Here is a 20642-nt window from a genome sequence, read left to right on the forward strand (position 1 = left end):
AGGGACACTGGCCAGGCTGTGCATTTATTTAACCAACAATCATTCTTCGAGCCTCTGTGCTCTGTGCCCAAACCTGTGCTGAGTACAGGCCAGGGGGAGACAGATGGTGTTTGTGACCTGACCTCGTGAGCGTGTGAGTGTGTGAGGGACCCAGTGTCACTGGGACTGTGGGTAGTGGCGGCTGTGTCACTGGGAGTGCAGGCGTCCACGCCCGAGGATGTGCGCCCGTGTGTCCTGTGGGTGTGGACCAGGCTCTGGGTGTGACCGTAGATTGTACAGCTGAATGAGCACGAGGAACACGCTCTGTGAGGAACAGCATGTGACATTGTGTGCTGAGCCCGTGTCTCGGTTAATGGGACTGTGTGCGACACTGCGTGTGACTGCGTGGCTGCCTGAGTCTGTGGGCGATGAGAGGGGGGGGGTTGACTGCTCCCCCATGTGACCTGGAGTGACTGCTCCCCTGGAGCCCCCCCTTCCTGTTCCCTGGCCCCGCCCCTCCCACCACCGCCGCTGTCACCTCCTCCAGAGCTCGGGAGGCAGTGGAGGCAGCAGCAGGACAGGTGAGGGCTCCCCTGCCCCGCTGGCCCCTCAAGTCTGTGGGTCCCTCTCCCTGGGTTTCTGAGCCTTGGTCTCTCTAGGTCTCTGTGGCCACAGTCTCTAACCTCCTCTCGGTGTCTTATCTTCGTCCCCACGTCTCCCAATCTCTGTCTAACCTCTAAATAGCTCTGTACCTCTATCTCCTCTAACCCACATTTTGTCTCTCTCTGCCTTGTGGTCTCTGGTCTCTTGCTGCGCCTCTCCTATCTGTCTCCGTTTCGCTCTCTCTATTTCTGTCTCATGCACCTCTGACCCGTGTCTGTGGTCTGGTCTGAGGTGCTCCCCGCCTCTCCTTTCCCTCCATGGTGCTGCGTGGGGGGTGCTCAGAGTGAGAGACAGATTTCCAGGCGGGTGGCCCCTGCAGACCTAAGCCCAGGCTCTGACACCTCTAGTCCCTAAGGAGAGCATGTCCCATGGATCCCGGGCTTTGTCCTCCGCGGGATAAGTTCTGTAAGGTCCGGGTTTTATCCCCGATTTGGATTTGAAAACCCTTTGGGCTCAGAGAGTGGGGACTCCGAGGGCCATCTGCTGCTCCAAGGCGGTCGGTCCCCAGGTCCACTCCAGTCTCCACGTCTAGACTCCGGGTGACATGAGCACTTCCGCCCGGCGCAGCTCTAGGGCAACCACGCCCTCAGCAAACACCGCCCCCCCTCCCCGCCGCGGCTCCCGCCACCGCTGCGGGTGGGCCCGGGGATCACCGGTCGGACCCCAGCCTCGTCCCCTCCTCACGCATCTCCCCACCCACAAATCATCGCGTGTGGGGCGGGGGGATGGGGGGCGCTGCCTCGGAGTCCGCGTGTATCATCCCGGGGAGCCCGGCGGCGGTGAGGCTGGGGCTGGGGGCGGCAGGCGGAGGCTCCTGACCCTGCCCTCGGACCCTCCAGGCCGGCTGCCCGCCCCCCCCCCCCCCCCAGGGCCCCGCCACCCTCACCATGCCGACCCGTGCGCCCCGGAGGCTGCTGCTGCTGCTGCTCTGGCTGTGGGGGCCGCTGCTGCCGAGGGCGGAGGTGAGGACCGGGAGCCGCCGGAGGTGAAGGCTCGGAGGGAGGTCTGGGACGGTTAAGGCGCCCCCGCTGCAGAGGTGTGGAGACGGCCCCCCACTCGCGCAGACTCGAGTGTTGATGGTTGCTTCCACTCCGTCTTCTTTCCCTCGCAAATCTTCCTGCTGATTTCCAGCCACCACGTCCCCCAATTTCTTTTTTTTTTAAATATATTTTATTGATTTTTTATTGATTTTTTACAGAGAGGAAGGGAGAGGGAGAAAGCTAGAAACATCAGTGAGAGAGAAACATCAACCAGCTGCCTCCTGCACACCCCCACCGGGGATGTGCCCACAACCAAGGCACATGCCCTGGACCGGAATCGAACCCGGGACCTTCCAGTCCACAGGCCAACGCTCTATCCACTGAGCCAAACCGGTTAGGGCACGTCCCCCAATTTCCCTGAAGGTTTTCAGTCCCCCAAGCAACTCCCCTGGAGGTTTCTAGGCTCCCCTCGAGAGTTAGAAGAGGTTTCCCGGCCACCCAAGACTCCTGGGCAAACAGGACAGCCCCTCCAGGTCCCTCGAGGGTCTCTGGCCCGCACGCACCAGGCTGCCTGGGAGCGGGCGTCGGTGCGGGCGTCCTCCCTTCTCTCTCTCCGCAGACGGGCTCTGAGCGGCAGACGGCGCGGGAGCTGTACCGGCGCTGGGAGCGCTACCGCAGGGAGTGCCAGGGGACCCTGCAGGCCGCGGAGCGCCCGGCAGGTGTGACGGGGGAGGAGGCGGGCTGGGCCCCCCAGGAGGGGTGGGCTGCGAGGACGGTCAGGGCTGCGGTGGAGCGGGCTGGGCTAGGACCAGGCGCTGGGCCTGGAAGAGTTGTCCGGGGTAGATGTGGGCTTGGCCTCGGTGGGAAGGGCCTAGATCTGAGTGGGATGCTACTCGGATTCAAGGGAGACTTCTGGGGAGAAGCTTGAAATGGGCGGGGTCTTGGGCGGGGCTGCCCTGGTGGGCGGGGCCTGGAATGATTAGAAAGGGGCGGGGCTTGGGTGCAGCCTAGAAAGGGCCTCGAGCAGTGGGAACCTCGTGCGGCGGGAACTTGCGTGGTGGGGAGCCCAGAGTGGGGTCGGAGGACAGGGGCGCCTTGGGGTCCGATGGGCGGAGCTGTGGCGCAGCAGCGTTGGACCGCTCCCTCCAGGTGGGTGGGCCGAGGGCAGGGCTTGTGGGTGTGAGGAGGAGGGCTTTGGGCCGAGGGTGCAGTAGATCCCCCTTATGCCACTCCAGGCCTCGCCTGCAATGGGTCCTTCGATATGTACGTCTGCTGGGACTACGCTGCACCCAACACCACTGCCCGTGCTTCCTGCCCCTGGTACCTGCCCTGGCACCGTCACGGTGAGGTGCCCCCTGGACTGTGGGCCTTTCGGGACACAAGCAGCTCCTAACCACTTCCCCCAAACTCACCTACACCCCATCTCCTGCTCCTCTCTGTCCAGCGGGGTGTCTCCTCTGTCTGTCCAACCCTGGCTGGGTCACCCTGATCCTGGCTCTGTCACATCATGCCCCTTCTCTGTCTGTATCTCTCTTAGGACTACGGGGTTCTTGTTTTCTCTCCTTTATCTGAGTCTGTCTCTAGGCATCCTGGTCTTCCTGTCCTAACTAGCTATGTGGTCCAGGGCAGTTTATTTAATTTCTTTATCCCTCAACCTCCTCATCTGTAGAATGGGATTGATGATAGCACCAGCTTCAGAGTTGTCTTATGAATATTAAATTAATACGTGTAAAATTCCATAGAAGGGCTCATCATCATCATCATCATCACATCGGCTCTCTCTCTCTCTCTCTCTCTCTCTGCCTGTCCTCCCAGCTGGTCTCTCTGTCTCCATCTCTTTCTCTGTGCCTCTAATCCCCTCCCTCGATTCCCCCAGTGGCTGCAGGCTTTGTCCTCCGCCAGTGTGGCAGTGATGGCCAATGGGGACCTTGGAGAGACCATTCTCAGTGTGAGAACCCAGAGAAGAATGGGACCTTTCAGGTAAGAAGCGGCGAGGGATTCAGGTTGGATGTCCAGGGAGAGGTGAAAAGGCAGCAGCCTCACACTGAGCCTGAAATCCCTTGAACTGTTCAGGGCTCTGGGTTCCAAGTGATAGACATCCCAAGTAAACGTGCTTGATGCAGAAAAAAAAAATGTCTTTACTTCTGTGATTGAAACGTACACGGCCACGCACAGCTTCAGGCACAGCTGGATCTAGGTGCTCAAGTAATGTTGGGGATCTCTCTTGCTCGCCATCGTGTGCCTGTGGTTTTCTCTGTGCTGGTCTCCTCTTCTCGGTGGGGTGGAACAGGTTTGTTTTCTCCATTAGCACCAGGCTCACATCCCACCAACCAAGCAACACTGAGGGGAGATTGAGCTTTGTTCTCAATAGTTCCCGCATCATGTCACAGGACTGACTCTTTTTAATATTTGTCTTTTTTCTTTTAAAAAATGTGTTTTTATTGATTTCTGAAAGGAAGGGAGAGGGAGAGAGAGATAGAAACAAATGATGAGAGAGAACCATTGATTAGCTGCCTCCAGCCTGCCCCCTACTGGGGATCGAGCCTACAACCCGGGCATATGACCTTGCCTGGAATCAAACCCAGGACCCTTCAGTCCACAGGCCAATGCTCTATCCACTGAGCCAAACCAGCTAGGACTAAAATTTTATTTTTCAATTACATTGTCATTCAATAATATTTTATACTAGTGGCCCGATGCACAAAATTCGTGTAAGGGGCTCAGCCCTCGCAGCCCCAAACTTTCAGGATTAACTCTCATTGCCCTGGTTTGGGTCCTCTGCCCACCCTGGACTTATCACTGTGTATGTGTGTAGGGAGGAGGGGTAAGGGGGATGGTGTTAGGATGCTCTGATTCGCTGGTCACATGTCCAGCCTGGAGCAGAAGGGTGGAGATAGCCCCACTGAAATAAGGGAAGTTGGATCCCCAAAAGAAAATTGGGGTGCTTGGCAGGAACAAGGAGCAGATAGATGTCTGTCCAGCCCCTGTCTGACCCTGGAGAAGAGCTGAGCTCTGGTCCTGTGTCCTGCCCTGTACCCCCAGAACCAGAGGCTGATCTTGGAGCGGCTACAGGTTGTGTACACCGTGGGCTACTCCCTGTCCCTGGCCGCGTTGCTGCTAGCCCTGCTCATCTTGAGTTCCTTCAGGTGGGACCCCCAACTGTGAGTGGCAGAGGCGGAGCTGGGCCTGTTTGCCCGCTAAGATGGGGTGGTCAGGCTCCACCAGGAACAGGCACCCAATGGTGGCTCCATGAGAAGAAGGGCTGGGAGGCGGTTAAAGGGGCTCCATGTGGCCACGGACAGGTCTCCATGGGTCCCCACTGTCTCCCAAATCCCCAGGCGTCTGCACTGCACTCGCAACTACATTCACATCAACCTGTTCACGTCTTTCATGCTTCGGGCAGCAGCCATCCTCACCCGAGACCGGCTGCTGCCTCCACCGGGCCCCGCACCCGGGGACCAGGCCCCTATCCTGTGGAACCAGGTGAGCATCCTCCCTCTTCCTCTCAAGTTGGGATTCCGCCTCCTCTGGGGGGCAGGCGGCTCCCACGCTACTCACTACCCACGACACACGAGCGACAGTTTCCTCTCTCTTGACCACGCCAAATGCTTTTGGAGAGGGACCCCCAACTCAGCCTCCTGCATTGTTCACTCCGTCATCTCCTTTGTCGGAATGTTCCATTCTCTTTCTTATATTACCAACCACTGGCCTTTCCCACCCCTGAGAGAGTCTTCTGCTGGAGGTGAGGAGGAGACAGGGTGGGGGAACCAGCTGGTGGGAGGATTTGGTAGATTCCAGGTGGTTACTGAGAAACAAGGTGAGAGAGACCTGAGGCTGGGAACGGAGGGGAGAAAAACCACCTGGTAGCAACGTGGGCCATGCCCATTGTCAGGAAGCAGGGGGGTGGGAGGGGCCGCGCTGGTGGGAGAGGAGGGGCGAGATGGGAGAAACTTTTGGAGAGGTGGAGTAGTTGAGCACAATTCTCAGGAAATGGGGTGGGAGGAGCCATATTTGGGGCATCTTGGGGGGAAGTTTGATAGTGAGATGGACGATACCAGTTGTTTAAGAGGTTAGAGTGGGAGAGATCATATAGGGCGAGAGAAACCAAGCACAGGGACCAACCTTCGGTGATAGAGTGGGAGAATATTTGATGACAAGAGATGAGGGTGAAAGGAAGACCAGCTGGAGGAACGCTTGGGGTACCCCCCGCGCCCTGACTGCCCCCTCCCCCTGTCTGGTCACCCTCCAGGCGCTGGGCACCTGCAGAACGGCCCAGATCGTGACCCAGTACTGCGTGGGCGCCAACTACACGTGGCTGCTGGTGGAGGGCATCTACCTGCACAGCCTCCTGGTGCTCGTGGGAGGCTCCGAGGGGGGCCCCTTCCGCGGCTACCTGCTCTTCGGCTGGGGTGAGCCCCGACCCTGTCCCCTGCCCAGCCTCGCGCACCACCGCTCCCCGACCCCCCTGCTGGGCTGCTTCAGGGGTCTCTCTCCGGGCTTTGCCTTCCCACCTCAGCGGGGGAATTCCGCGGGTCTGGGGCCGGGCGAGGCCCGTGCGCGTGCTGACAGCTGCGGCGGGGTGGGGGGCGGGGGTCGGGGTCTGCACAGGGGCCCCCGCGCTTTTCGTCATTCCCTGGGTGATCGTCAGGTACCTGTACGAGAACACGCAGTGAGTTGCGGGGGGCCTGGGCGGGGCCTGGGGAGGTGGGCGGGGCTTTGAGGCCCCTGGGCGGGTGTGATGGAAGCGTGGGGTGGTCCTGAGGGCCCCTGGGGGCTTGGAGGGAACGTGGGTGGGGGCGAAAGGAATAGCCGCTGGGAAAGGTTGTGCTCGAGGACGACGGGAAGGGGCGGGGCCGGGGCCGGAGCAGGCGGGGCTCCAGAGGAATGTGGGCGTGGCCTGGAGGAAGGCGGGCGGGACCTGGCGAGTGAGTGCGCGTGGCCAGTGCTTCCAGCGGTTTTCCATCGCTTAGCTCCACAACCCCTACTCCAGGTGCTGGGAGCGGAACGAAGTCAAGGCCATCTGGTGGATCATACGCACCCCTATCCTCATGACCATTTTGGTACGGCCGGCCCCCACCTCCTCCAGGCCGTCCTCGGGGATTTCTCACCCTGGGGAGAGGGGTGCCGCCCTGTTTCCCAGGATGGACTCGGACTGGCTCAGCCTCTATCTTTCCCCGCAGATTAATTTCTTCATCTTTCTCCGAATCCTTGGCATCCTCGTGTCCAAGCTGCGGACCCGGCAGATGCGCTGCCCGGACTACCGGCTAAGGTGGGGCAGGGCGGGGGGAAAGAGGGAAGAGGGCCGGGCGTGAGATGGGGACCGGGGCCACTGGACCACAGCTGCCCTCTCCTCCCAGGCTGGCTCGCTCCACGCTGACGCTGGTGCCTCTGCTGGGCGTCCACGAGGTGGTGTTTGCTCCTGTGACCGAGGAACAAGCCCGGGGCCACCTGCGCTTCGCCAAGCTCGGCTTTGAGATCTTCCTCAGCTCCTTCCAGGTGCTCAGGCCGGGAGCAGGGGCTGCACCCTTCCGGCTGGGGCCCTTCTCCCCAGAGAGGCCGAAGGGCTACAGCCACCCCTTGGCGCAGCCACTGAAGTGGGTGTGCCTGTGCGAGTTCATTCATTCTGCACGGAATGCTGAGCCGGTGCTGTTCTCCGCTGAGGAAGAGGCGGGGGCCAAGCCAGGAGGGGGGAGGCCTCCGCAGTACGGCCTCCGGGTGAAGATCTAGGGCTTTGAGACTGGACAGGGCTGGGGCCAAAATCACATCTGTCCGAGCGAGGGTGGCAAGAGAGGTGCTCAAAACGCAGAATATATGAAGGCACTCACTCCAAAATTTAAGGCTGGCCCTGCATGTGCTTGCCCTAAGCCTAGTCCCCACCCTGTTTTACCTGCTTGGGCCTCAGTTTTCTCATCTCTAAAGTGGGGACAACACTTGTCTCACCTCACATGCCTGTTTATTTCATTAAATTCAGCAAACATGTATTGCATACACTTTTCCTAGCTCACGGTGGGGATACTGCCGAGAACCAAAATGGTCTCTACATTCTTGTAGGAGAGACAGATGCTATACACACACAGTATATAAGTAAAATATACAGAATGGCAGATGGTAAGATGTGAGTAGAGGGAAAAAAGCAAGACGGAAGAAGGTGAGGGAATGAGCGAGGTGAGTAAGAGACACCTCACATGTAAGATCTGTCACGATGGAGGAGGGCTGGCAGGCCTGAAGCAGTGGGAGCCAGTGGAGCAAGGGGGAGATAAGACAAGTAATATTTTACCAATAACACATATAACTAATTGACTTGTATTAATTTATCAAGTAACTTATTGTTAGTTATAAATATAAATGGATTTTATATTTATTTTAATGTATATGTGAAACATAAATATAAAACTAATGATTAAAATTAATTTACCAATAATTTAGAATAATCATTAATATTTAAAATTAAGCAACTATTAATAATTAATCATAATAAACTTGGTTTATTAATATTTACTAATGATTATATAATATTATATAATAATGGTAAGATAAATCATAAGACTAAGTAAAAGGTTTAACACCATGTACCAGACACTACAGCTTCTTGCATACCAATATCTCAATTCTCACAACCACCATTGTATTACCCCATTTTCCAGATGAAGAAACTGAGGCCCAGAGGGGTTAAGCAGTTTGCCCAAGTGGGATAGAAACTAGGGAAGCGCTTATTACATCCAGGGTCCTCTTTATTGCTCAGCAAATTGGGGAGGACAAGCGGGGAGCAGGGAGCCGGGGAGGTGCCTGCAAAAGTCTAGAGCCGGGAGAGTGGCAGCCAAGGTAGTCTGGGGCCTGGCAAGGGCCCGAGCTCTTAGAGGTGTTCCTAAGCCTGTCCCCAATCCCTGACGTACCGCCTTGTTTGACAGGGCTTGCTGGTCAGCTTCCTCTACTGCTTCGTCAACAAGGAGGTAGGGAGAGCCCCGGCCTGCCGCCCGCGCCCTCTGGCGGCAGCACAGCGAACGGCGTGCCCGGCACCGGCTCTGAGCGCTACCCGTTGCAGGTGCAGTCGGAGATCCGCCGAGGTTGGCACCGCTGCCGCCTGCGCCGCAGCCTAGGAGAGGAGCCGCACCAGCCCCCACAGCGTGCCTCTCTGACCCTGCCGTTGGGCTCCGGACCCAGACAGGTCGCCACTGGCCGTGCCCTGTCCTCGGGGAACCTCCCAGGGCCTGGGGATGAGGCCAGCCGGGTCTTGGAAAGTTACTGCTAGGCAGCGGGATTCCTGTGGTCATTCAGTTAGCATGTATTGATTGAGCGCCTACTGTGTACCAGGCCCCTTGTGGAGGGAGGACGCTGGGGAAATGGGGTGGAAGGAAACAGAGAAAGGCCCCTGTCCTAGAGTTCAAAATTGAGTGGGGAAAACAGACCCTTAAGGACAATACATCGTTATATATAGGCTGAGTGGAATGGCTTATGAAGAAAAATTAGAAGGGGGTCTACGGTGGTCAGGGAGGGCATCTCTGAGGAGGTACCATTTAAGCCCTACCTGCCAGAGGTGCAGGAGACAGCTTTGGGAAGAACTGGTAGGCAAGATTCTAGGCGGAAGGAGCAGCATCTGCAGAGGCCCTGGGCAGGAAGGAACGTGGCCATGTCTTAGGAGCAGACAGCTGGCCTGCATGGCTGGAGCTGGGATGAGTCGGAGCCAAATGGAGAGAGAAGTGAGCAGGGGCAAAGAGCTGGGATTTTATTCCAGGTGCATTGAAAACTCTTAGCAGAAGCATCTCATGAGCTAATGTGTGTGGTGTTTTTTTTTTATTTTATTATTAATTTAAGAGAGAAACATCAATTTGTTGTTCCACGTATTTATGCATTCACTGGTGGATTCTTTTATTTAAACAAAATATGTTTTTATTGCTACTTAAAAGAGAGAGAGGAAGGGAGAGGGAAACATCAATTCGAGCAACATCTATTGGTTTATCTGTTGCCTCCTGTACATACCCAGATATGGGATCGAACCCGCAACCTGGGCATATGCCCTGGCTGGGAATCGAATAAGCAGTTCTTCAGTGCACGGGACAACACTCAGCCAACAGAGCTACACAGGCCAGGGCTATCCATTGGTCGCTTCTTGTATGTGCTCTGACGGGGCCAAACTCGAAACCTTGGTGTATCGCAGGGGTAGGCAACATCTGGTTCATGGGCTCTATAAGGTCCGCAAAATCATTTGGTCTGGCCCTGCCAAGGCATTAGGGGTGAGTTAATCCAATGTTTGACCAAATATAGCAGGCTAATTTTTAAGTTGATCATTTTGCATGGCCCGCGAATGATGTTACAAATATCCAAATGGCCTTTGGCAGAAAAAAGGTTCCCCACCCCTGGTGATTTGGGACAAAGCTCTAATCAACTGAGCTACCCGCTGCCCAGCCAGGGCTCATGGGCTAATGTGTTAAACAGAGCCTTCTGTCTGCCCTATGGGGGACAGATTACTAGGGATGGAAACTGGGAGCCCAGTGAGGAGACTGCAGGCGGGAGGTGAAGGAGGCGGAACCAGGTGGTAGCTACAGAGCAGTGTGAGGCAGTTGGACTCTGGAGCTATTTTAAAGGCAGAACTGAGGATCTGGCAATGAATTGCATGAGAAAGTTCAGCAAGAAGAGAAAGAAGCCCAGAAGACTTGTAGGTTTGAGACTGTGGAGAAAGCAAAGAGGGAGATTGGGTTTAGGGTGGGGTGAACCGAGCGAGAGCGCTCTTTGGACACTAAAGGTCTGGAGCTCAAGGCAGAGGTTAGAGCTGGAGACAGAAGTGTGAGCCCACTGGGGTCCAGAGAGGAGGTGGAGATACAAACACGGGCAATTCAGGGCAGGCCCCGCTGAAACCTTGCATCCAGAGAGGCCAGGACCACTGCTAGCTGGCGAGTGTGGCCGCACATCCTCACCCTCCTGAGCGGCCCCCTGGGCACTGGGAGAACTGGGGAAAGCCAACAGCCACACTGTAGCTGGACCACTTATACAAACACCCTCACTTCTAATCCTTCCCCCACAGATACAGTTAGATTCAATTAGAACCTGGGCGTTGTCAATTATTTTCCTTGGGTCTCCAGCTCCCTGGACAGATAAACACAGGGTCCTTTTAACATGAGGTGGCCTTTCGGGGCGGGGGGGGGGGGGCGGCTTGTGGGGTTCTGGGAGGGAGGGTAGGGGCCCTAGGGCAGGGTCCTTATAAATCAGGGTGGGGAACATCCGGCCCTCGGGCCATATAAGGCCCTTGAAATCATGAGGTCTGGCCCTGCCAAGGCATTAGGGATGAGTTAATTAAATGTTTGACCAAATATAGCAGGCTAATTTTTAAGTTGATAATTTTTTTTATGGCCTTCGAATGATGTTATAAATATCCAAATGGCCCTTGGCAGAAAAAATGCTCCCCACCCCTGTAATGTAAATAAAGTATGAGAAACAGTTGTGTTGTGTTTTTTGGTGTGTCTGTTGAGAGAGGGAGAATGAGAATCTTTTGGCCAGGCCATAAAGGGAAATGACTGAGGCCGGGAGCCTGTGGCGGCCACAGCCCCCTGGAGGGTATAGCACTGCTCATCTTCAGCCATGTGTTGCCATGATAACATGGACATCAACATGTACATCGTGCTGCCACAGTCCCCACCGCCTATGAGAAGCCCCAATTGGGAATGTTCATGGGATGCTTAACTATTTACAATGTATACAATTAAAATTACGTGTGTGTATACGTGCACTAAACACTTCCCAAGGGTTGTTTCTCTAGAAAGGCAGTATTGAAAGCAAAGCTTGCCCTACCTAGCCGATGTGGCTCAGTGGGCTGAGAGTCATCCCAAGCACCGAAAAGGTTGCTGGTTCAATTCCCAGTCAGGGCACATGCCCAGGTTTCAGGCTTGATCCCCAGGAGGGGACGTGCAGGAGGCAGCTGATTGATGTTTTTCTCTCACATCCATGTTTCTCTTACACCAATGTTTTTCTCTTTCCTCTCCCTTCCTCTCTAAAAATCAATAAAAAAATCTTAAAAAGCAACAACAGAGTAACGCCCTAGCTGGTTTGGCTCCATAGATAGAGTCTGTGGACTGAAAGGTCCTGCATTGGATTCCGGTCAAGGGCACATGCCTGGTTGTGGGCTCAATCCCCAGTAAGGGGCATGCAGGAGGCAGCTGATCAATGAATGATTCTCTCTCATCATTGATGTTTCTCTCTCTACCCCCTCCCTTCCTCTCTAAAATCAATTAAAAAATTTTTTTAAATTAACGATACCAACTCCATTTAAACAGAGTAAAGCTGCATTTAAATGAACCTCGTCTTAAAATCAAGTGTTTATTTGGTTATTGAGTGCCTAGCTGTGGAAGGTTATATATATTATAACCATGTTTTTTACTGTGATAAAATATATACAAATTTTGCCATTTTAACAAAAACAAAAGCCAGAATAAAGTTGTAGGAAACACATAGCCTGGTTCAAATCTTAGTTTGGCTACTTATTAGCTGTGTGACTTCGAGAAAATTCTCAGCTTCTCTATGCCTCACTTTCCAATTCTGGAAAATGGGTATAACAATACCTTGCCAGAGTTTCCAATGAGTTATTCTTAGGATAATGCCTGGTGCATGGTGGATGCTGAATGCTTGGCCAGTGTGCCTGGGGCTATTCCTGCAGCCTCTGCTTTTGTTTTCACCACAGAAGGAAGAGGTGAATTAGGAACCATTTGGGAGGTGATGGTGGCTGAAACTCAAACTGATGCCAAGCTGGGTGCTGGGCTGGAATCTTGCCCCAGCCTGCAAGGCAGGATAATTAAGTCCCATCCCCCAGGGAGACAAGTCAACCAGAGGGAGGCAGGGCAGATTTGAACCATTTGAAGATTGGGACTCCAGGCTTTGTGCCGTCCTTACTCCTGCAAAAGAACCGAATTCCCCGGGAAGTTTCCTGCAGCAGTACCACTGCCCCCACTTCATTACTTTTTTATTTTTATAGGACATGATTTTATTGATTTTAGAGGAAGAGAGCAAGAGAAATGATTGGTTGCCTCCCATACATACCAAAATCGGGATCAAACTCCCTTTCAGTGTTCAGGACAATGCTCCAACCAGCTGAGCCATACCAGCCAGGCACCACTGACCGCACTTCACAGATTAGGGCATTGTGGCTCTGACCTGTTCCCGGACAGTAAAGGTGGCTCATGAGGGCCTGCCTCCTGAGTTTGAACGTGGCTCCATGGCTTCCCTGAGTGACCTGGGCAAGTCATTACCCACTAAGCCTCAGCTGTCTCATCTGTAAATTGGGACGGCTCCGGTATCTACTTCACAGAGGGTTGTTCCAATTACACCACCCAGTAAACATTCAACTTTAAAAATGTATTTTATTGATTTTTTACAGAGAGGGAGAGGGATAGAGTCAGAAACATAGATAAGCTGCCTCCTGCACACCCCCCACTAGGGATGTGCCCACAACCAAGGTACATGCCCTTGACTGGAATCGAACCTGGGACCCTTCAGTCCGCAGGCCGACGCTCTATCCACTGAGCCAAACAGGTTAGGGCAACATTCAACTTTATAACCCCACACGTCTCCGCGTATGTCAGGTCCTCTCTGCTGCAGGATCCCTAGCTCTGCAGCTCACAGGCTCACAGGGTAAGCCAGGCTCTGCTTCCCACAGCTCAGTGTCAGACACCGACCCTGACCTCAGTTCTGCAAACTCCTGCACCACCTGGCATTAGGTCCTATCTGAGAACAGAGACAGAGATGCAGGCAGAGACAGAACACAGAGATCTCGCTGGGGGAGAGAGTGATGTGTGTACATCAGAGAAAAACAGTTAAGGCCCTCCTTTCTCAGCTCTAACCCCCTCTATTTGTCAGAGAATTTCCCCTGATGGTAATTGAGTTGTAATTTGAAGGACAGCAGAGCTCAGGGGTGAAGCCACAGGCTCAGGAGCAGGGTGGGTTGGAATCAGCACCACTTCCTGGCTGGGTGTCCCCGGGCAAGTGACACCACTTCTCTGTGCCTCAGCTCCCTCTCCTGGGAACCGGAGGTAATAAATAACTGCCTGCTCAGAGCTGTTGGAAAATCCCTCCTGATCAGCACAGAGCCCAGGGCTGGCAGCCTAACAGCGCAGCAGGTGATAGCATGATTGCTTTTTCTTATAAACATTTTTAAAACTTATTTAGAGAGAGGGAGAGATAAACATTAAGAGACAAAACATGAAATAGTGAGTGGCCAGGGAAAGGTAGACACATAGAACCAATTACTTGAGGTTACTGGACACTTTAAAAAATCTGTACTTACTGATTTTAGAGAGAAAGCAGAGGGAGAGGAAGGAGGAGGAGGAGGAGGAACATAGATTTGTTGTTCCACTTACTTAGGCATTCATTGGTTGCTTCTTGTATGTGACCTAATTATAGATGGGACCCGCAACCTTGGCATACCGGGAATGACACTCTACCAACTGAGCTACCTGGTCAGGACCTTGAGTACCAACTGCTTTAAACATGTATCTCCTCCCATCAGTGCGGGCAGGCCCCGGGCTGTCTCAGGCACTGCTGGGTCCCCAGGATTGCAACACAAGGCTGGACACAGAGAAAGTAAACAGTGGGGGATGTTGATCTGACTGAACAAACAGAAGAAAAAAAGACCAGAAAAAAAAAAAAAAAAAAAAGACCAGAAGAAATTTCAAGCAAGGCTGACTCATTCAGAGGAAGAAAGGAGAGATGGGGTAATGAGAAGCTAGGAAAGAGCAAAAGCTTTCTCTGTCCAATTCACTTTACAGATAGGGAAACTGAGGCATGGAAGGAGCAGAGAGAGGGCCTCTTCATCTGCTCAGATAGGTCCTGATCCCAGTGCTTGGCCCCATGCTTAGCTGCCTCCCTCCCCCAAGTCCGTCCCACTCACAAGGCCCTGGGAACAGACAGATGCCACTAGAAAAAAACAAAACAAAACAGGATTTTATTGTTCTCACATCAAAGGGCAGGTCTTTGCAGGACAGGGGAGTGAGCTGACAGCAGGGAGCAAGCCCCTACTTGCCAGCGATGAGGGGGTTCCGCAGGACCACGATGACAGAATCCCCGCGCAGGAACATCTTGGAGATGTAGCGGTCCTTGTTGACTGGCTTGGACTTCTTCTTGCCCTTGCCACTCTTGGGGACCTCGGTCCACATCTCCTTCACATTCTCCAGCACCATGTTGCAGTGCCTGGTGGGACAGGGAGTGGGGAGGCACCGGTGAGGGGGCAGCCTCTGACCGGCCCTCCTCTCTGAGGTGCGGCCGCCCTCCTGCAGCAGCACTGCAGGTCCTCAGGTGCAGGCGGAGGCAAAGGACATCGTCCCTCTGCTGTTTCCTCCTCTCTTAAACGGAGACATTCATGGTGCCCACCTCATAGGGCTGTTGTAAAGATTAAATGAATCAACACAGCATTCCTGTAAAGTACTTAGAACAGGGCCTGGCACAGAATGAAGGCAAACAAAATGGTCCCTCTCGTGCTTTTTGTTGTTGTTAATCCTCACTCCAGGATATTCTCCCACTGATTTTTAGAGCGAGTGGAAGGGAGACAGAGAGAGAAACATCGATGTGAAAGAGACACATTGATTCCTTGCCTCCTGCATGCAACCAGCCCGGGGATTGAGCCTGAAACCGAGGTACGTGTCCTTGACTGGAATCAAACCTGGGACCCTTCAGTCCAAGGGCCGATGCTCTATCCACTGAGCAAAACTGGCTAGGGCTGCTTCTGCTTTTTAACTCCCACCACTTCTGGAGGCATCAGCAAAGGAACTGTTTCTCTTTGGAGAATCAGAGGACCCTGGGGCCTGGATAGGCTCGTGTGAAGACAGTATGCATTACTTCACTCAACAAACACTTGCAATGAACAAAGCAGACATTATCCCTGTCCCGATGGGGTGTGCATTCTAGTGAGGAGAGGATGCTAAGCAAGTGAACTGAGCCTGGACCTGTAATATGCTATCATGTGGTAACCGTTATGAAGAAAAACTAAAGCAAGGTGAAGGTATAAAAGGATATACGAAAATATCTTCAAATGCTAAGAAAAAAAAAAATTAAGAAGAATGAGGAGCCCTGGCTGGGTAGCTCAGTTGGTTGAGCATTGTCCCACGCACCAAAAGGTTGCCAGTTCAATTCCTGGTCAGGGCACATGCCCAGGTTGTGGACTAGATCCCTGGTGGGGATGCATGCAGGAGATAACCGATAGATGTTACGCTATCACATCGATGTTTTTCTTTCCCTCTGAAAATCATTCAAAAATAATCTTTAAAAAAAATGTAGGGAGCCCTAACCGTTTTGCTCAGTGGCTAGAGCGTCGGCCTGTGGACTGAAGGGTCCCAGGTTTGATTCCAGTCAAGGGCACATGCCCCGGTTGCAGGCTTCATCCCCAGTAGGGGGTGTACAGAAGGCAGCTGATCAATGATTCTCTGTCATCACTGATGTTTCCATCTCTCTCTCCCTTCCTCTCTGAAATCAACAAAAATATATATATAAAAAAAATGTAGGGAAAGCCCCACTGGCGTGGCTCAATGGTTGAGTTGACCTATAAACCAAGAGATCACGGTTCAATTCCTGGTCAGGGCACACACCCGGGTTGTGGACTCGATCCCCAGTGTGGGGCATGCAGGAGGCAGCCAATCCATGATTCTCTCATCATTAATGTTTCTATCTCTTTCTCCCTCTCCCTTTCTCTCAGAAATCAATTTTTTTAAAAAAGGAAAGAAAATGTAGAGAAAAAAAGATGAGGAAGCTCTGTGCCTTGCTATGGAGCAGTGGTTCTCAACCTTTTTAATGCCGTGACCCACAGGTTGAGAATCGTTAGCAGGGTCGCCTAAGACCATCGGAAAACACAGATATTTACATTACGATTCATAACAGTAGCAAAATTACAGTTATGAAGTAGCAACGAAAATAATTTTATGGTTGGGGGTCACCACAACATGAGGAACTTTATTAAAGGGTCGCAGCATTAAAAAGGTTGAGAACCACTGCTATGGAGTAACCACCAGGAGATCCTGTTGGGTGAAAAAGGCAAAGGGGGAACAGTGTACATGGAAAGTTACCTTTTGTAGGAAAAAGAGGGGGCGAGGTAGGAGAAGCCTACCACCCACTTGCTTGTACAATGCAGAATCCTAGGAAGACTCCTAGAGATTGGTGGCAGTGGAGTGACTCAGGGGACAAGCTGGAAGCAAACTTTTCATTGGACTGTTATTTAGTGAAAAAGGCAAGGCTTAGAACTGTGTGCTGCCCTAGCCGGTTTGGCTCAGTGGAGAGAGCATCAGCCTGCGAACAAAAGGGTCCTGGTTCGATTCCAGTCAAGGGCAAATACCTCAGTTGCAGGCTGGATTCCCAAAAATATCCTCAGGTGAGGATTAACGACAAAAAAAACAAAAACAAAACTGTGCTGTGCTATTGGCAGTGATTTAAAAATAAACTACAAAGTACTCTCCTCCATCTTTTTTTTTTTTAAATATATTTTTATTGATTTCAGAGGGGAAGACAGAGGGAGAGATGGATAGAAACATCAATGATGAGAGAATCATTGATCGGCTGCCTCCTGCATGCCCCACATTGGGGATTGAGCCTGTAACCCGGGCACGTGCCCTGACCTGGACTTGAACTGTGACCTCTTGGTTCATAGGTTGACGTTCAACCACTGAGCCACGCCGGCTGGGCCCCTCCTCCATCTTTATGTCTGATGTTATATTCAAATAATATTTGGGGAAGAGACCTGAGAAATTAGCCATGGTGGGATCCCTGAAGATCACAACTGGGGGACAGGGAGGAAAGATTTGCCATTCATTGGGTGCCTTTTGCATCTTTCAAATTTTGCCTCAACACAAGTACTGCTCACTCAAGAAAGTAACACAATTAACTAAATAAGTAAGGAATTTGAAAACACCCTAGCTGACTTCCAGCGATGTCCTCAGACCACTGGTTTATGTGAAAAACAAGATGCACAAGAGCACAGGGAAGATTCTATTTTAAAAACAATTGATTTTGCCCTGATTGGTGTGGCTCAGTGATTAGAGCGTTGGCCCATGCACCGAAGAGTCGAGGGTTCAATTTCTGGTCAAGGACATGTTCCTGGGTTGCAGGTTCGAACCCTGGCCCCAGTTAGAGCCCATATGGGAGGCAACCAATTGATGTGTTTCTCTTACATGAATGTTTCTCTCTTCTCTCTCTCTCTCTCATTTTCTCCCCGATTCCCCAATCCTTTCCACTCTCTTAAAAAAAAAAAAAAATCAATGGGAAAAATATCCTCGGATGAGGATTAACAACAAAAAACAATTGATTTCAATTTTATGATATTATGACAGATCAATTAAACTTCAATAAAGCTGTAACCAACACCACAAGACTCCCTGATTCAAATGTGGCAGGATTCATACTAGGGTGGGAGGCTGGGAGGGCTGGAGAGGTAGGAGGTTTATATGGACTAGAGGAGGACACAGGGGAAAAGAAAAATCTCATCCCAGGAGGTAAACACCAGTGTTACCTCCCACTCCTACAGCAGAAAACTGAACAGTGGGATGATGTGACTCACCCCAGGTCACACATTTTGGAAGTGACAGAGCCAGTGTTCCAATCCAGATCTATCTGCTCCCTTGTGCTCAGCACTTCCTGTTCTTATTCCCGTTTTACTCAAGAGGAAAGTGAGGCTCAGAGGGAAAGACTTGTTCGTGGTCACGTAATAGCCAGTGGCCAAAATGTTCCAGAATTAAGCCTCAGCACACCACTGTGAGTAAAGTATTTTACAAATGCTAACTAAAAAATACAAATTACAGCCCTAGCCGACTTGGCTCAGTGGCTAGAACGTCAGCCCTCAGACTGAAGGGTCTTGGGTTCAATTCTGGTGACGGGCATGTTGCCTGTGGCTGAAACACTCAGACCCTAGATTGCTTGTTCATCTTACTCAGGTCTGTTCATTGCTGTCTCTTCAGATGGGGCCTTTCTGCTGACCCATGTAAGACAGCATCCCCTGCCCCAGTGCTCCATGTTCTTACCTGGCTTTACTTTTCTCTGTAGAACTTACCAATTCCCGTCGGCTTTCCTACCTGCAACAAGCTCCCTGAGTTTAGGAACCATGTTTGTTTTAGTCATTGCTGTGTCTCCAGAGCTTAAAACAGTACCTGGTACAGTGCACACTTTACGTGTATTAAGCCACTGAACCTTTGCAACCACCATGGTTACTGCCACTGTACAGACAAGATAGTCACTTGCCAAAGGTCACGTGGCTGCTAAGAGACAGAGTTGGGACATGAACCTATGAGGACTGCCTCCTAAGTAGATGCCCATAACCACTGTATTGTACGGCTGGAGGGGCAGCAAGAGACAGTCACACCTCGGGTTTTAAGGTGCTCACTCTCCTGGCTTCTGAGGAACCTGGAATGCAGGCTCCTCGGACTGCAGCCGGGACTGATTCTCCAGGGCTGGACAGAACCCCTCCCAAGACCCCATCCAAAAGCCTTCACCTGTCAAAAGCCTTCACCCGGCCCAGGAGCTTCTTGTTGTTGCGACAGTTGATGAGCACCTGGGTGTTGTTCTTGACTGACTGCGTGAGCACAGAGAGTGGGCCCGTGTTAAACTCTTCCTCCTCCCGCTTCTGCAGCTCCTCCGGGGTCATCTCACTCTTGGGCTTGTTGAGAAGGCTCCTGAGTGGGCAAGTGTGAAATCCACAGGTGAGAGAGCTCGGAGCGGGAGCACGGGAGCGGGAGCCCAACCACCTCAACTTACTCTATCCACAGCCTTCCTCATCCCCATCAATGGTAACACCATCCTCCCAGCTCTTTGAGCAGAAACTGATGTCAACTGGATTCTAGTCTCTCTCACACCCTACATTCAACCTGTGCAAATCCTGTCATCTGCCTCTAAAATATATCCTGAATCCAACCATCTCTTACCACGTCCTGAACCTCCACCATCTCTCTCCTAGAATCTTACTGGTCTCCCTACACTGCCCGGCAGTGCTCTATGGACCCAAGACCTAAGTCACAACATCTCGCTCTTCAAAATCCTCTCAGGGCTCCTATCTCAGTGTGAAAAGCAAAATCCAACGTTTTTACCAGGCCCTGCATCTACCCCTCTCTTTCACTCTGTTTCAGCCATAGTGGCCTCCTGGGTGGTTAAGATATTAGGCAAATTTTCATCCTGGGCCTCTGCGTTTGCTTTCCCCTCCACCTGGATGCCTCCCCACGTATCTCTGTGGTTCGTTCTCTCACTTTCTTTACATGTGTCCTTCTGTGCTAGTTAAGTTACTGTCTCTCAAAATGGACATTAGCATTGGTTTTACTCTGCTCTCTTGTTTCTTTATTCATAGCCCTGGTCATCAAACACGCCATATACTTTACCTGTTTATTATTATTACATTTACCACCTGCCTCTTCCCTCCCCATAAGCTGCAGCAAGAGGACTTTTCTTGGGGAGGGGAATTCACTGATTGATAGACCCCAGGTAGGTAAAGCAGTGCTTGATATATGAGCACTTAAGTAATTGCTTAATGGATAAACAACTAAAAATAATTCTGTGTTTCATTATTAGAAAATGTCACGAATTAGGTCTCCAGCTCAAATTATCCGGATAGTCCCTCATCTCAAATCGTTATTCCTGCAATTCCGCATTTTCCTCTCGAGGTTCTGTATTCGTAAAATCGCTCCCGCTTAAAATTCACTTCAGGAAGACTAATTATTTAATTATTTGGAAAAGCCGCCAGCCCGTTATCTGATAAAGCTGTTCCTTCTCCGGAACTCAGGGGCCGTCAAAAGCCCCGCGCGCGTTCTCAAACTCAACAGAACAGTCCCCCACTGGACCCCCAAAATCTCCGTCTCCGCGCCTCGCTCTGCCCATCCCCTTCCACCGGTAAGCGGCCAAATTTACACCCTCCACCCACTCCCGCCGTTTAAGCCTCGCCGGCCTCACATGGTGGCGGTGGTTGCGCTCTCAAAACGCTCCTGTCCTCCGCGTTGCGACGGCCTCCGAAGAGAAAGCGCGAGGAAGGCGGGACTTCCGCTTCCTGCAGCCCACTTCCGTGGGCGCCTGCGCAAACGC

The 20642-nt window shown here is 52.3% G+C and overlaps 2 protein-coding genes across 3 annotated transcripts; one reads left to right on the forward strand and one right to left on the reverse strand.

Annotated features, from left to right (window-relative positions):
• Window positions 1–456: 456 nt before the first annotated feature.
• Window positions 457–10714, forward strand: GIPR (gastric inhibitory polypeptide receptor). 2 transcript variants are annotated; one of them, XM_079800572.1, is made up of 13 exons: window positions 457–560; window positions 1482–1604; window positions 2242–2341; window positions 2858–2965; window positions 3499–3602; window positions 4665–4768; window positions 4961–5105; window positions 5872–6031; window positions 6231–6291; window positions 6613–6891; window positions 6980–7118; window positions 8531–8572; window positions 8665–10714. In XM_079800572.1, the coding sequence occupies exons 2-13, from the start codon at window positions 1530–1532 to the stop codon at window positions 8869–8871; spliced, it is 1524 nt and encodes a 507-aa protein (XP_079656698.1). In that variant the 5' UTR covers window positions 457–560; window positions 1482–1529; the 3' UTR covers window positions 8872–10714. The 2 variants fall into 2 exon arrangements, with proteins under 2 accessions (XP_079656698.1, XP_079656699.1); XM_079800573.1 differs by having other exon boundaries at window positions 537–1604; window positions 6613–6682; window positions 6803–6891.
• Window positions 10715–14525: 3811 nt separating this feature from the next.
• On the reverse strand, window positions 14526–20612 carry SNRPD2 (small nuclear ribonucleoprotein D2 polypeptide). Its single transcript, XM_079759560.1, has 3 exons — window positions 20514–20612; window positions 19070–19249; window positions 14526–14792 (listed from the first exon to the last, which is right to left on the reverse strand). Coding segments are annotated over exons 1-3 (357 nt in total). The 5' UTR covers window positions 20516–20612; the 3' UTR covers window positions 14526–14617.
• Between the last annotated feature and the right edge of the window lie 30 nt (window positions 20613–20642).

The sequence above is a fragment of the Cnephaeus nilssonii genome, assembly GCF_951640355.1.
Source record: "Cnephaeus nilssonii genome assembly, chromosome: 20".
In the NCBI taxonomy this organism is placed as follows: Eukaryota; Metazoa; Chordata; class Mammalia; order Chiroptera; family Vespertilionidae; genus Cnephaeus; species Cnephaeus nilssonii.

What these genes read in the sequence shown, in the direction of transcription:
- GIPR (XM_079800572.1), top strand. Translation starts at nt 1,530, where the DNA reads ATGCCGACCCGTGCGCCCCGGAGGCTGCTGCTGCTGCTGCTCTGGCTG. An exon ending in CGCTGCTGCCGAGGGCGGAG is followed by an intron (nt 1,605 to 2,241) that starts GTGAGGACCGGG and finishes CTCTCTCCGCAG; the next exon opens with ACGGGCTCTGAGCGGCAGAC. An exon ending in CTACCTGCTCTTCGGCTGGG is followed by an intron (nt 6,032 to 6,230) that starts GTGAGCCCCGAC and finishes GGGTCTGCACAG; the next exon opens with GGGCCCCCGCGCTTTTCGTC.
- SNRPD2 (XM_079759560.1), bottom strand. An exon ending in CGGGTGAAGGCTTTTGACAG is followed by an intron (nt 14,793 to 19,069) that starts GTGAAGGCTTTT and finishes CTGTCCCACCAG; the next exon opens with GCACTGCAACATGGTGCTGG.